At 42.6% G+C, this 16,109-nt stretch overlaps 1 protein-coding gene across 8 annotated transcripts in view; it reads left to right on the top strand.

The window, feature by feature from the left end:
- Positions 1-2,222: 2,222 nt before the first annotated feature.
- SYBU (syntabulin) overlaps positions 2,223-16,109 on the top strand; it is a 51,795-nt gene continuing 37,908 nt past the window's right edge. For 2 of the 8 annotated variants that reach the window (XM_056522618.1, XM_056522617.1), the window contains exons 1-3: positions 2,224-2,405; positions 2,732-2,790; positions 10,943-11,123. In XM_056522618.1, coding sequence (XP_056378593.1) covers positions 2,767-2,790; positions 10,943-11,123 — 205 coding nt within the window. In that variant the 5' untranslated portion in view covers positions 2,224-2,405; positions 2,732-2,766. Of the gene's footprint in view, positions 2,406-2,624; positions 2,647-2,731; positions 2,791-10,942; positions 11,124-16,109 lie in introns of those variants that run through there. The other 6 variants (XM_056522612.1, XM_056522610.1, XM_056522616.1 and 3 more) reach the window with 6 other exon arrangements.

The raw sequence follows: 16,109 nt of genomic DNA, 5'->3' as shown, positions 1-16,109 counted from the left end.
GACGGGATAGGAGGTCGGGATAGGAGGTCGAGATAGGACGTCGGGATAGGAGGTTAAGATAGGAAGTCGATATAAAAGGTCAAGATAGGAGGTCGAGATATGAGGAAGGGATATGAGGACGGGATAGGAGGTCGAGATAGGAGGACGGGATAGGAGGACGGGATAGGAGGACGGGATAGGAGGTCGGGATAGGAGGTCGAGATAGGAGGTCAAGATAGAAGGACGGGATAGGAGGTCAAGATAGGAGGACGGGATAGGAGGTCGGGATAGGAGGTCGAGATAAAAGGACGGGATAGGAGGTCGGGATAGGATTTCGGGATAGGAGGTCGAGATAGGAGGTCGAGATAGGAGGTCGAGATAGGAGGACGGGATAGGAGGACAGGATAGGAGGTCGGGATAGGAGGTCGAGATAGGAGGATGGGACAGGAGGATGGGATAGGAGGTCGGGATAGGAGGATGGGATATAAGGTTGGGATATGACAGCAATATATGAGGACAGGATATGAAGTCAAAAGCTTCCTCCTTTGTTTATTTTCCTCCCCAACAAGGATTAGGAAGGAAAAACAGGGCAACGCCAGGTACTCAGCTAGTACAATGGTAAATTTCCCCCTTTAACCGTAGACATGGCTATGAAGAATTATATCAGATTTTGTGCAAAAAAAAAGACGCAAAAAAACTCTTGTGCAAATAAAAAATAAAAAAAAAGCTATATATACAATGATAAATTCCCCCCAATGTGTGTGTGTATGTGTGTATATGTGTGTGTGTGTATGTTCCAGCATCACGTCTAAACGGCTGAAGATATTAACATGAAACTTGGCACACATGTTACTTATATGTCAACAACAAACATAGGAGAGGTAATTTAACCCTTAACTACCCCCATTTGTGAGGGTCGGGGTTTTTGTTTAAAGTCCCATGCAAATCAATGGGAAATGTATGTTCCCACATTACTTCCGTACGGCTGGAGATATTTCAATAATACCTGGTCACATGTTACTTATATGTCAAATAAAAATAGTTAAATTAACCCTTACCTACACCCTTAAATAAAAGATGGGTTTTTGTTTCAAGTTCCATGCAAGTATATGGGACTTCCAGTACCTTACTCCACAAGCTCCGCTCTGCATCTTCTGGTGAATATGTGAATCCGACTTGCAAGCCACACCCCATCTCACAAAGACATGCACACAGTTTAAGCTCCACCCCTTTTATTATCTACCTTTTTGTGCATCGGTCTGGCTTGCAAATCACGCCCAGTCCCACAAAGCCACGTCCCCTTCTATTTTCAGCTTACAGTATCTTCATCACAAATCAGTCCCACATGAGGACAGGATATGAGGAGAGGACATAAGGACAGGATATGAGGTCGGGATATGACAATGGGATATAAGGATGTTATATGAGGTCAGGATGTAAAGACGAGATGTGAGTATGGGATATGAGGTCGGGATAGAAAGTCAGGATAGGAGGTCGATATATGAGGTCGGGTTATGAGGACAGGATATGAGGTCAAGATAGGAGGATGCGATAGGAGGTCAGGATATGAGGACGGGATATGAGGTCAAGATAGGAGGTCGGGATATGAGGCCGGGATAGGAGGACAGGATATGAGGTCGAGATATGAGGACGGGATAGGAGGTCAGGATATGAGGTCGAGATATGATGATGGGATATGAGGATGGGATATGAGGACGGGATAGGAGGTCGGGATATGAGGTTGAGAAATGAGGACGGGATATGGGGTTGGGATATGACAACAATATATGAGGATGGGATATGAAGTCAAAAGCTTCCTTTGTTTATTTTCCACCCCAACAGGGCTTAGGAAGGAAAAACCGGGCAATGCCGGGCAATCAGCTAGTGTAAGATATATATATATATATATATATATATATATATATATATTTATTATAAAGCTTTTTTAGTCTGGCCAGTGTTTTTCAAACAGTGCCCCTCCAGCTGTTGCAAAACCACAACACCCTGGTTGGCTGTCCGGGCATGCTGGGAGTTGCAGTTTTGCAACAGCTGAAGACACCCTGGTTGGGAAACACTGCTTTAGGTATTAGCACTGTCCTTAAGCTACTGGATATTTGTTTTCTACCCCGCCTGTCGTAACCGCTTTGTGTTTGCACTACTAAACCCATCCAGCTCTGCTGTGTCATCCCCCAGTGACACCCAGCATCGTGTGCGCAGCAGTAGTGTGACGACCTGTTCTGCAGCCAGGGGGAGGCAGCTCTGCAGCATGCTCAGCCCTGACAGCTCAGCCCTGTCTCTGGGAAGACAGCAGCTCTGCAGCCAGTAAGACAGTGAGGTGTGTACTGGAGAAGGAGGAGGAGGAGGACTACAGACAGCATTGTGTCAGCTGCAGTGCACCACTGTCTGGAGAACAGCCAGCAGCCCAGGTGAGAGGGATGGGACACCGTCAGGTAACTGATACCATAGGGACATCCGGCTACAAGGTGGAGACTGATGTCCTTCTATGGAGCCTATAGACTCTTCCATTCCTAATTGACATAATTGATCAAGGCAGGAATTAATTGATACAATTATATAGGGGAAGGGGGCTGGGCGGTCAGTGGACAGGTTGATGTTCACACTTGTTAGGATAGTCTGTTCATAGAAGACGTGAACATACAAAACCAGGTAAATGGAGATTCAACAAGTGCCAGTGAGGATGTGAAAAAGAATTGAATTATTGATACGTTGTATTTTCTGTCTCAATCCACAGGGTGTAAGGGTGTAAGGGTGAGCACCGCTGAAACCATGGGACCCCTAAAAGACAGCAAGGTAAGGATCACGCCTGAGCCTCCTAATGCTGTGTACAGAGGATTGCATCAGATTCATCATCACATAATAAGGGAGGATGGATCCCAGGATGACTTGTAGCAATTTACTCTTTAGATTGTGATTATTGTATTTCTGATCATTTTCTGCTTAGTCTTATCTGGCTTTGTGTCTTATAGTGTGTGTGTGTGTGTGTGTGTGTGACGTTCGCTTGTGCTCTTGGGTGAGGCATTAATCCATAACTAACCTGAGAGGCTCCGATTTCCAAGTGTCATTGGAATAATTTTAATTTTATGGCTTCTGTATTTTTAATTTATTATGGTAATACATCAATGCAATATGAATATATATTAATAATAAAAATATTTACATAATGACTTAAACCACAGTAATTGCAGACGAGCAGAGATGACATTATTTGCTCTGTAGAATCCATCTAGGCTATGTGGTGTATGTGCTGCATTGATGGCTGTGCTTTCATAGTAAATAAGTGAACACGAAAATCAATGCTGGTGGTCACATGCGACTTAGGGGGAGTGTCGTGTTGCAGCTGAAGCTGCAACACGACACTCCCCCTAAGTCGCATGTGACCGCCCGCATTGATTTTCGTGTAAGGCTCCTTTCACACTGCTGTTATGACACGGTAGTGTGACGCGCGTCAGGGGAGTTGGGAAGAATAGCAGTAGAAAAAAAATACTGCTTGCACCTTCTTTCACCTGGTCACTATTCCCATAAAAAAAAAAAAACAATGGCGCCCTGACCCCATCATAGTAAATGGGAGCCTTCGGGACCTGTTGTTGCACATTTCTACCCATCCCGAGAACGGCCGTTTTAAAGTCCCACGCAAAAGGGAAAAAAAAAAACTTTTAATGGCCGTTCTTGACTGGGAGCAATGCATTGTGAAAGGGGCCGAAGCTGTATGCAACCGGCTTGCAATTTTTTGGGTGATTTCATGTGTGTTTATAGTCAAATCGCAAGTCACTCAAATATTTTGGTTGAGTAGCTTAGGTGGGATTTATTGTCACACAACGCATGTTGTCCTAGACTAAGGTTGGTGGTTTTTTTATGCCATTTTTTTTTTTTCTTTCTGCAAACAGGTGTCTCTTTTAAAGGGGTACCCTGCTGCTCAGCATCTGGAACAAACTGTTCGCAACACTGGAGCCGGCCTCGGGAGACACTTTGTTCCAAACACTGAGCAGCGGAGTACCCCTTTTTAAGTGGAATCTTTTGATGCTATATAAAATGTGTTAATTATTATTCTGGTGGATATTGGCTGTTTTAGAAACGCAGCTACAAAAAAAAAAAATTTTTTTGCAAAACTGCAATATTAATTTTCCAAAGATACTGCTGTGTGTGATTCTGGCTTTGAAAGGGTTATCCAGGAATAGAAAAAAAAACAGAGCTGATTTGTTTCAAAGAACAGCACCACCCCTGGTATTACAACTTTGCTCAATTTACTTCAGTAAAACTGAGCTGCAATACCACACACAACCTGAGGACAGGGGTGGTGCTGTTTTTGGAAGAAATTGGCTGTTTTTCTAATCCAGAATAACCCCTTTCAGGGAGTTCAGCCTATGTGATTACACGTGTGTGTGAGATATATAAGTCCATGTACATTTCTAATGGGATCCTGTATGAGATTGCAGCGATAGGTCACTGTGGAGCCCCTGCCTCATGTGGACTGATGGTAATATATATTTTCCATCCATGTTGGGTGAGAGTCAGTGTTTGGATGTGGCTTTTAACATGATCTATCAGCCTCCTGTAATAATTCTCACATGGCTGTCGTTCTCCGGCATTGATGGCTGCGTCATGTTTCCTCGGAATGTCTTATGACTTCTGTGTTTCCGAGGGGCCCATACACACACACGGGGAGCCTAGGAAATAACAGCAATGCTATAAAATGCTGACTATGGCAAACACAGCATTTTCTTATTAAGAAGACAGTAGTAGAAATGTTCTTGTATGTTCCATATTTCCTTTCTTCTTTTAAAGGGTTATTGAGGGCTCTAGAATCTTATTGAATGGGGGTAGGCCACATCACGTCATATGTGCTACTTTTTGGCTGCTGTTAAAGGGGTACTCCTGTGAAAAACTATTTATTTTTCTTTAAACAGATTTGTAAATTACTTCTATTTAAAAATCTTCACCCTACCAGTACTTCTCAGCTGCTGTATGCTCCACAGGAAGTTCTTTTCTTTTTGAATATGTCTGACCACAGTGCTCTTTGCTGACACCTCTGTCCATGTCAGGAACTGTCCAGAGTGGAAGCAAATCCTCATAGCAAACCTCTCCTGCTCTGGAAAGTCCCTGATATGGACAGAGGTGTCAGCAGAGAGCACTGTGGTCAGAAAGAAAAAGAACTTCCTCTAGAGCATACAGCAGCTAAGTACCAGAAGGATAAAGATTTTTAAATAGAAGTAATTTACAAATCTGTTAACTTTCTGGCATCAGTTGAGATATATATATTTCAACTGTCTCCAGAAAGTTAAACAGATTTGTAAAAGACTTCTATTAAAAAATATTAATCCTTTCAGTACTTATGAGCTGCTGAAGTTGAGTTGTTCTTTTCTGTCTAAGTGCTCTCTGATGACACGTGTTTCGGGAACCGCCCAGTTTAGAAGCAAATCCCCATAGCAAACCTCTTCTACTCTGGGCAGTTCCCGAGACAAGCAAAGGTGTCAGCAGAGAGCACTGTTGCCAGACAGAAAACAACAACTCAACGTCAGCAGCTGATAATTATTGAAAGGATTAAGATTTTTTTTAAATTAGAATCAATTTACAAATCTGTTTAACTTTCTGGAGCCAGTTGATATGATTTTTTTTTTTTCCCCCATCGGAGTACCCCTTTAACACCTTAAGGACTCAGCCCATTTTGGCCTTAAGGACTCAGACAATTAAATTTTTACGTTTTCATTTTTTCCTCCTCGCCTTCTAAAAATCATATCTCTTTTATATTTTCATCCACAGACTAGTATGAGGGCTTGTTTTTTGCGCGACCAGTTGTCCTTTGTATTGACATCACTCATTATATCATAAAATGTATGGCGCAAGCAAAAAACACTATTTTTGTGGGGAAATTAAAACGAAAAACGCAATTTTGCTAATTTTGGAAGGTTTCGTTTTCACGCCGTACAATTTATGGTAAAAATGACATGTGTTCTTTATTCTGAGGGTCAATACGATTAAAATGATACCCATTATTACTTACTTTAATATTGTTGCGCTTAAAAAAAATCACAAACTTTTTAACCAAATTAGTACGTTTATAATCCCTTTATTTTGATGACCTCTAACTTTTTTATTTTTCCATATAAGCGGCGGTATGGGGGCTCATTTTTTGCGCTATGATCTTTTTTTTTATACCACATTTGCATATAAAAAACATTTAATACATTTTTTTATAATTTTTTTTTAATAAAATGTATTAAAAAAGTAGGAATTTTGGACTTTTTTTTTTCCGTTCACGCCTTTCACCGTACGGGATCATTAACATTTTATTTTAATAGTTTGGACATTTACGCACGCGGCGATACCAAATATGTCTCTAAAAAAAAATTTACGCTTTTTGGGGGTAAAATAGGAAAAAACGGACGTTTTACTTTTTTATTGGGGGAGGGGATTTTTCACTCTTTTTTTACTTTTACTTTTACATTTTTTTTTACACTTGAATAGTCCCCATAGGGGACTATTCATAGCAATACCATGATTGCTAATACTGATCTGTTCTATGTATAGGACATAGAACAGATCAGTGTTTTCGGTGATCTTCTGCTCTGGTCTGCTCGATCACAGACCAGAGCAGGAGACGCCGGGAGTCGCACGGAGGAAGGAGAGGGGACCTCCGTGCGGCGTTATGAATGATCGGATCCCCGCAGCAGCGCTGCGGGCGATCCGATCATTCATTCAAATCGCGCACTGCCGCAGATGCCGGGATTTGTATTGATCCCGGCACCTTAGGGGTTAATGGCGGACACCCACGAGATCTCGGGCGTCGGCCATTGCCGGTGGGTCCCTGGCTGCGATCAGCAGCCGGGATTAGTCGCGCATGACACGGGCATCGCTCCGATGCCCACGGTTATGCACAGGACGTAAATGTACGTCCTGGTGCGTTAAGTACCACCTCACCAGGACGTACATTTGCGTCCTTAAGGGGTTAAAGGGCCTGTGAATAATTTATCATGTTGTTGTTCGGTTTTTTTTTTTTTTTTATATATAACTTCTGTGTAATGCTGTCTAAGAATTGAGAGCGAGAGAGACACACACAACCAAAAACCAACGGTATTTCCATAAAAGATTCCACATCCAGATTCTGAGAGGAAATTATAGGCATACCATTATAATAGTAATTTGGCAGAGATCCTGTCCTGTTTTTATAGTCAAAGTAAATGGCTGCATATACGGTGTGTAGCTTCTGTGCAAGTAATCGCCTTTCCTTTTCTTGGTGCCAATGGAGTTTTTCCAAGAATTATTGTCCTAGAAGCAGAGAAGACAATGAGGTGTAAAGTCTTCATAGTTGTATATAGGGGTCTGGAGAAGCATGGTTGTGGGGGGGGGGGGGGGGGGTACTAAAATAGTCTTGGCAGGTACAGAACCCATTATACTGTGCACTAGACTGTGATGGGGAAGAAGCAGTTGCAACTTGGCCCTGATGTCTTTGGAGGATCAAATGCCCTTCAAACATACAAGATGGATTTGGGGGGGGGGGCTACTGATTTTACTTTCAGGGACAGAAGATTCCATTTACACCACTGGGCACCAGAATGGGAATGTTAAATAGTTATGAGCGGCATTGCTCATATTCGAATTCACAATATTTTGCGAATATATATAGATGAATATTCGTCCTATATTCGCATTTCGCATATTCTCATATTCGCGTATTTGAGGAAGAAAACAGTGAGGGGGTGGGCACCTTTACTATTGGTTGCTAGGGATGTTGTTGATAACCTCTGACAAGTGTATTTGCATTATTCTAATTGGCCCACAAGTGAAAAGAAGGAATATGCGGTAAATTTCGTAATTTCAAATATATAGCGAATATATTAGCAAAATTCACGATACAAATTTGCAGTGTATTTCACGCTGCGGATGCGCCGACAGCAGTCACAGTCGCAAAGTGAGCTCCCTGCTGCAGCCGGGCAGATATGTGTGTCCGCTCTTAGAGATGGATTTCTACAGCGGGAGCCGTCGGTGCAGCGGATGCGGTTCGTGTGACTCTGCCTTTAAGCTGGATCTTTGGGGCACATTATTGTGTCAAAGCCTGGGCTCACCTTAGGGATGGTTCACAAATAAGGGATTAGACGTTATTGCTCATTTCTCCAGGGTATGTAGAGATGCAATGCAGTTGTAAGTGGGCCTGCACATGTTCTGTATACATAGGGGATGGCTCTCAGAATCCTCTTCAATGGAAGGCACAAACTCTAGTCTGAAGGTGTAAGAATATTTCTGCCAGCACTTTAGTTGGGTGTTTCCAAGGACAACCAGCAGAATTATAAATGCAGCTCTGGAGTAAACTCCCATTCGTAACGTAAGGAGTACAAGATAAATAATGCAATGTCTGTACAAAGTTACACAACTTATAATATAAGCTAATTGTTAGACATAGAAACGCAATGTGTCGGCAGATGAGAACCACTTGGCCCCTCTAGTCTGCCCAATATTGTTGCGAGATTAACTTTTTTGGGACTGGTATGCTGGTTTAATTAAATTTTTCATTATATGTAGTAGCTTTAGAGCAAAAGCATCTTCTAACCTGGATTTTAGGGAATAATGTTACACTGAACACTAATTATTGATGACTTTTATAAATGAATGGACTGTTGGTGCGTCCCTGTCTCCGCCTAAGGCAAGGTTGTTCAATTATTGTTTCCTGTATTCATAGATCTTAATTAAGAGCATTGTGTAGCTTATTGGATTTTCCATAGACTAGAAGCACATCTATAGGTTGCTCTTTTTCTATTGGTTGTAGTGTGTGTGTGCAAAACAAGAAGCTGTTTTACATATGTCCTCTACAAATTTTGGTACCACAGGGTTTCATTGTGTGGTAGCCACGAGGCTGCTAAGAGAGAGAACTCATCACTTCTTGACGCCAGGGCACTGTTAGCCTATACACGGTCCAAGATTGGAGACGGCTTCTCCTGGGCCAGACACGGGGCGTAAAACAACACACCGAGGTCAGGTTACGGATAACTGTCTTTTACTGAGTAGGGTGCAGATAGTATTACACATACAGCCTGGTGCAGAGTGAGAGGATGCAAATTTGATCTGGGCCTTCCCTTGAGGCTTCTACACACAACACATTTACCACACTGTGGCTCAGTAACAACCGTTCAGGGGTGACCTCCCCCCTTTTACACTACATGGGGAAGAATTTAGGGCTTCCCATTGACAGATAGGGTCACATGGGGGTACACTACTCCTCTGCTTAAAGGCACAGTAACATATATAAATAACATACATGAGGATAACAACAAAATAATTATAAAAATATATACATTTTTACTAAAGTGCTAACACCAATCAATGTGGTGAGAAGTCTGTGGGCCCAACACCCTATGCTGCTGGGCTGCCCAAAGCCACAGGACAGCCATTGGTACTGGGACACCACAATTGCAACAACCTGTACAGTGTAAGGGCAGATTATAATGCAAACAGAAGGGGCCTCCAACACCTACTGGCCCTCACCACCCAGTTCTTTTAAGCATTTCCCAGATACTCCCATGGAAGTCTCAAAAAATGAGCTGGAATAGGAGGTTATTGTAGAATGGCTACTACCAAATGTGAACCATAGTGTGGTCCCCATAAAATTATTTGCAAATTGTCTACTACAAAACTCAGGTTAGCACCAGTTTTTGTCAGCAAAGACCATAGAAGATATAGGACCCCCTTTGATGTGTATTATGGGGTAACATCACCTAGTTTCGACCCCCAGCTGCCCTCCACCCCAGAAGAGAATTTCTTGGAACTGTTGGTTATACACTTGACTATAGTATTTGGGCACTATATGGTACACTATATACATAAAAGTGTTTAGGGGTTCTGCAGTGGGCACTAGCTGACCTAAGTTCATCCCTGTAAGTGATGTAATATATGGACTTCTCCCACGGAAATTGGTGCCAACCATGTCAGATGAAGAAACCCCAAAAATTTGAAAGTAGGGGCATGAAACTGGCAAAAAGAGCATTTGCACTATAGAAGGAACCACTGTCTTGTCTCCTTAAATCAATGGCCTCATACTGTGGCCCTTCAGATGTTGCAAAATTTTGACTCCCAGCATGCCCAGATAGCCGTTGGTGGTTTGAAACCACTGCCTTTTAAAGAGTACCTGTTACCAAACTGCACTTTTAAAATATTGTTTATTGTGTTATAAGACACTTTGCTGTTTACTTGCTGTTAAAATTCTTAACCTTTTTATGTTTTTAATGTGATTGTAAAAAAAACGGCCACTAGGTGGCTCTGCTCTGGTCCCTGCCGTAAGTCAAACAGCTAGTTTGGTCTCCTACCGGCCTGGCAGGAGACCAAACTGTGCGTGCGGGGCATGGCAAGGCACAGCTCTCACAGGCTTCAGTGACGTTGCCCCTGCTGGGAACGCCCACTTTCTCCTGCTGGGATCTCGCACAATGTGAGCAAGGGAAAGGTATAATACACAGCTTTTTAAAGCTCAGAATTATTTTATTTTTTCTTAGGGCAGCAGAGGGGTGTTAGTAGTTGGGGAATATAATCTGAGTTAGTTTAGAAAATGTTTTGATGACAGGTACTCTTTAAATGGTAGAAACCTGACCAGAGGAAGGTGGGGTGCAGTAAAATGCAGGACCCCTCTTTCTGGGACTGTATTGGTGTGAACACGTATGCCCCTGACTGATTGATTGTTACAACCCACCTATTCTAACAAAGTAACCTTACTATATTTGTTTTTATCCTTTGTGTTTATGGTAATGAGAGGCTTCTATTTTACATTCTGTGATGCCTGATGATAAATGCTTTGCCAGACGTTCCGACGGCTTTCGAAACTGTTGTCATGGAAACACCATCAATATGTGAAAATGCCTCCATTATGTTGTTTACGTTAAGATTTTCATTTCCTTTTAGTGTTTGCCACAAATGACCTTAAAAAAATAAAAATATTACATTTTATTTTGGTCTTTATCAACAGAAAATGCAAGACAAAGAGATCGCCCGCAGCCGCATTCCCCGCTTGGTTCTGCGACCTTACTTGCCAAAGCAGAAAGTTTCGCCATCTTCTGAATCCCCTTTCTCTGAAGAGGAAAGCAAAGACTTTAACCTGACCTCAAGTCGATCTGCAAGGACCATAAGTAGCAACAGTTTCTGCTCAGGTAATAATCGTAGTCGTGGTCTGGGTGTAGGGGGTTGGCAAACTAGGTCATCGCCCAGGACCCCCTGTTTCGAGGTGCACCCAAAGACTGGTCCCTCACTTCTCCTGGAGCAGTGTAAGTCTTCACTGCCCTAGAAGGACGTTACTATTAGGGAGGTTATCCAAAAGTAGAAAAACAGAGCTGATTTCTTAAAGAGAAAAGAAGGGGGAAAAAACACAACAGCACCATACCTGTCCTCAGGTTGTGTGTGGCATTACAACTTGGCTCAATTCCCTTCAATCCTTCAATTAAACTGAGCTGCAATACTACACACAACCTGAGGACCTGTGTGGTGCTTTTTTTTTTTTTTCTAATCCTGGCGGTATTAAGTCAGTTTCACAGTGCGTTAGCAGTGTCCTTTAGATGTATATGGAGGAGATGCCCTGTCAACAGCTACAGCAACAGCTGGAGGCAACCTGCTGGGGAAACACTGCCTTATCTCCTAAGCGTCTATTCACACGGTGGAATTTCAGACAAATAGAACAGTCACAGAACATTCTGCATCAAATCTGCCTTGTGTGAATAGCCAGATTCTCTAAATGTATTGCGTCAAGTACAATAGATGCTTTACCATTAGTATCTGGGGCGACCAAAGGACAATGGGGGAATTTCTAATTTTCTCATTGGTCCTTGTGTGTATGTGTTTGTTTGTTTTTATATATATATTTTTTTTATAATATCATGAAGTTGAGGGGCAATTAAGTTTCACGATGGTACATTTCATGCAGGTACACTAAAGAAGGCTGTGAGATTTAAAACGGTGGGGGGGGGGTGAGATTTATTTATTTATTTTTTATTTATGCGTTTGCCATCTGTGTTTTTATGCGAATGTTGCACATGATAAATGTATTACCTAGGACAGTGTTTCCCAACCAGGGTGTCTACAGCTGTTACAAAACTACAACTCCCAGCATGTGTGGTATCCTGGTACCGTATTGCATACCGTACCTAGTTACATAGTTAGTATGGTTGAAAAAAGACATACGTCCAACCAGGGAATTTAAGGGAAGGGTGTAAGGGGATAAGGGGAAGGGATGTAGTTTTATAATTCTGCATAAGCATTAATGTTGTTTTGTTCCAGGAATGTATCTAACCCTGTTTTAAAGCTATACATTTTTCCTTCTGTGACCAGTTCCTGAGGTAGACTGTTCCATAAGTTCACAGTTCTCATGGTAAAGAAGGCGTGTCGCCCCTTGAGACTAAACTTTTTCTTCTCCAGACGGAGGGAGTGCCCCCTCGTCCTTTGGGGGGGGGTTTAACCTGGAACAGTTTTTCTCCATATTTTTTGTATGGGCCATTTATATACTTATATACGTTTATCATATCCCCCCTTAAACGTCTCTTCTCAAGACTAAACAATTGTAACTCCTTTAATCGCTCCTCATAGCTAAGATGTTCCATGCCCCATATTAGTTTAGTCGCGTGTCTCTGCACCCTTTCCAGCTCCACAGTGTCCCTTTTATGTACAGGCGACCAAAACTGAACAGCATATTCCAGGTGAGGCCGTACCAATGCTTTATAAAGGGGGAGTATTATGTCCCTGTCCCTTGAGTCCATGCCTCTTTTGATACATGACAATATCCTGCTGGCTTTGGAAGCAGCAGCCTGACATTGCATGCTATTCTGTAGTCTGTGATCTACAAGTACACCCAGATCCTTCTCTACCAGTGACTCTGCCAGTTTAATCCCCCCTAAGACATACGACGCATGCAGGTTATTAGTACCCAGATGCATAACTTTACATTTATCCACATTGAACCTCATTTGCAAAGTGGATGCCCAGACACTTAGTCTATCCAAGTCATCTTGTAACCTATACACATCCTCTATAGACTGTACTGTGCTACAAATCTTGGTGTCATCTGCAAAGATAGAAACAGAGCTGTTAATACCATCCTCTATATCATTGATAAATAAATTAAACAGCGGGCCCAGTACTGAACCTTGGGGTACACCACTAATAACCGGGGACCAATCAGAGTACAAATCATTGACCACCACTCTCTGGGTACGATCCATGAGCCAGTGTTCAATCCAGTTACAAACTAAAGTTTCCAAACCCAAAGACCTTAACTTACCTGTCAGACGTCTGAGGGACAGTAATGTAGTGTAGAGGTCCCCAAAGCCAGAGTAACTACGTTCAGGTAGGGTTCCTCAGGTGGGACAGCCTCTTGTCGCCTCTCCTAAAGTCTATCTCTAATGTTAATATATGTATATATTCAATACATATATATATTCTATAGTAATGTATAGTATTTACCTTGTTCAACGTCGCAGGACCTTCGGTCATGTGACCATGCTAGTAACCTCTATGGTATGTTGCAGGACCTTAGGAGGTCCTTGGGTCATGTGTTACCCACAAATCTCTGTAATGGTGATTGACATCAGTATGGACTAATTAGCGTTAGTCCAGCCCCTGTCCATATAAGGGAGCTGCGTCCAATTATCGCTCTCTTGGGTTGCTGCTCTCATGGATGCCGAACTAACAGGACGGTGCTACGCAACTTTCAAAGACACACTAGGCCTCAAAACCTATGGCCTCAGCAGAACCAAAACCGTGAGTTCAAATCTAAATCCCCGCTAATGCTAGCGTGACTACTGGACTGCAACTAACCCCTAAATCCAGAGGAACAACGCATAGTACTAAAAGACTCTTAATGCTAAAGTCCCAACCTTTGTCAATCTCCAAGGGAAGCTATTATGCTGAGAGACTGTTATGTTATTGAAGCTTGCAGAAAACCTTCAGTGAAAGTTAATGGCTGTTTCAGAAACTCTCCGGTTGTGAACAATCTATTCTTATTATCTACCTCCCTATCGCTCTTGGGAAGGGTGGCGATAGAAAAAGCGTTATTGAGGAACCCTCACCCTGGCATCACGAATAGCAAGGGTTAACAAGCACCCTTTAATTACTGCACAGCTACACTCCCCATACCCTACACCCCCCAGGCTATCACACATGCTAGGGAAAGTAACCTAGGGCCCTTTAGTGCTGGCCGTAAAAGCACATATGGGATAAGGCTTAAAATGTGTTTATTTGATATGGCCATGTGTACAGCCCTATAGATTAACTCTGTATTAGGGACCACAATAGATGCTCCTGTTAAAAGAGCCTTACACTAAAGAAGGCTGTGAGATTAAAAATGGCGGGGGTGGGGGAGGGGTGGTTGGGTCTTAGATTTGCTTTTAAAAAATATATATATTTTTCTTTGAGTTTGCCATGTGTGTTTTTATGCAAACTTTGCACATGATAAATGTATTACCTGGGGCAGTGTTTCCCAACCAAGGTGCCTGCAGCTGTTGCAAAACTACAACTTCCAGCATGCCCGGACAGCTAAAGGCTTGTCCGGCCATGCTGGGAGTTGTAGTTTTGCAACAGCTGGAGGCACCCTGATTGGGAAACGCTGATCCTAGGAAGACTAATAGTCTCTTTTTTGTTGAAAACACGGTGCTAAAAATTGGCACAAAAAAAGTTAATCAATAGGTGCAAAAATGTATGCTCCCAGGTGTCGCACAAACTCCCCCAAATATTTTGGGCTTCCAAAACTTCTACCAGGGATATTTGGTTGGGATCTGTGAGAGCGGCTCCATCTGTTCTGTTCTTTGAGCAATGCAAATATTAGGAGTGAACTCCCTCCAGACTGAACAGTTGTCCTCTGTATCGCTCCAGCACACCCCTGGCGGACGGCGCTGCCAGCGTGTATGTTCAGCAAGTATCATGGGAGACGGTGTTTACCACATGACACCAGAACCACCTCCTTTTTTCCCCTTCCTCCTCGTGCTTGGATAAAGGCCACCGGGCTCAGATGTCAGGCTGTGGAAAACATTCTGCCCGCCGCATCTGGCTGTACAGTCAGCAGCTAAATACATGGCTCCTGCTGGAAACTCCCAAGATGCATTTTATTCATTAGGACTTAGGAAAGAAAAATTGGCTGCAGAGCTTGCACAAAAAAAAAAAAAAAACTCTATTTTGGAGGTTTATTTATCTTCCAATTTTTTCAAGAAATTACATTTTAACATTTTTAATTTGGAAAGTTGGATGGGTCTGTCTCTTGGTGCGGAGTGTTATGAGTGTTTCCATAGACGCATAATATTAAGTGGAAGAGCGGCGTGCCGAGTTGTCATAAAAACAGTCCAGATTGTTATACAGAGTTATGTAGCTGGGGAGGAAATGCTTCAATGGGTACTGTCATCTGCAACATTTTTATGTAATGTAGATGATATATGTGTATTTTCAATATACATTGTTAAAAAAAAAAAATAATAATTTTGGGGGGCAGTAAAAAAAAAAAAGTTATCCCTGCAGCTATCACCTGTGTCTCTCAGGACAAGCAGGGCTCTGTGCAGGCTTCTGGGTTGTCAGCCTGCTGTGTGAGCAAGGGGCATGTCACAGTCTTGCTGCGCAGGGCCCCGCTTGTCCCACCAACACTTCCTGTATTTTCTCTTTGTTATAATGTATTGTAGATAATAAAATATGTTTGTACTCAGGGCTGCAAACTCGTGCTCGTGGCTGCAATGTTGCATACCTACTTGTATGAAATACAATAACCTTAGCAAAGCGGTCAGGGGTGTGCCATTAAACTGCGTCCGAGGGTACGCCTTTAGTGGGCATACCTGTAGATAAATTAATGAGGGAGGGATGGGCAGGTTCTGCAAAAACGTTACGTATGTTATATGCCCACTGCCCTGACACCTGTAACCCCACCTAGAGGTGTGGAATACTCACACCCCTTATACAAATACAGCCTTAACAGGCTTAATACTTGTACTCAGGGCTACAAACTCATGGCTGCAATGTTGCATACCTTAGAAAAGCTGTCAGAGGTGTGCCATAAATCTTGTCCAAGGTCACGCCTTTTAGAGCGCAAAAGTCAACCTAGTGTAAAATATTAATAATTATCATCCATTAATCCACACATGCTAGCCACCGCAACCCTTCCATACCCTAAC

Source organism: Hyla sarda, chromosome 5, assembly GCF_029499605.1.
Source record: "Hyla sarda isolate aHylSar1 chromosome 5, aHylSar1.hap1, whole genome shotgun sequence".
Classification (NCBI taxonomy): Eukaryota; Metazoa; Chordata; class Amphibia; order Anura; family Hylidae; genus Hyla; species Hyla sarda.
The sequence above is the reverse complement of the archived record's forward strand: the minus strand, read 5'-3'. Positions and strand labels throughout refer to the sequence as shown.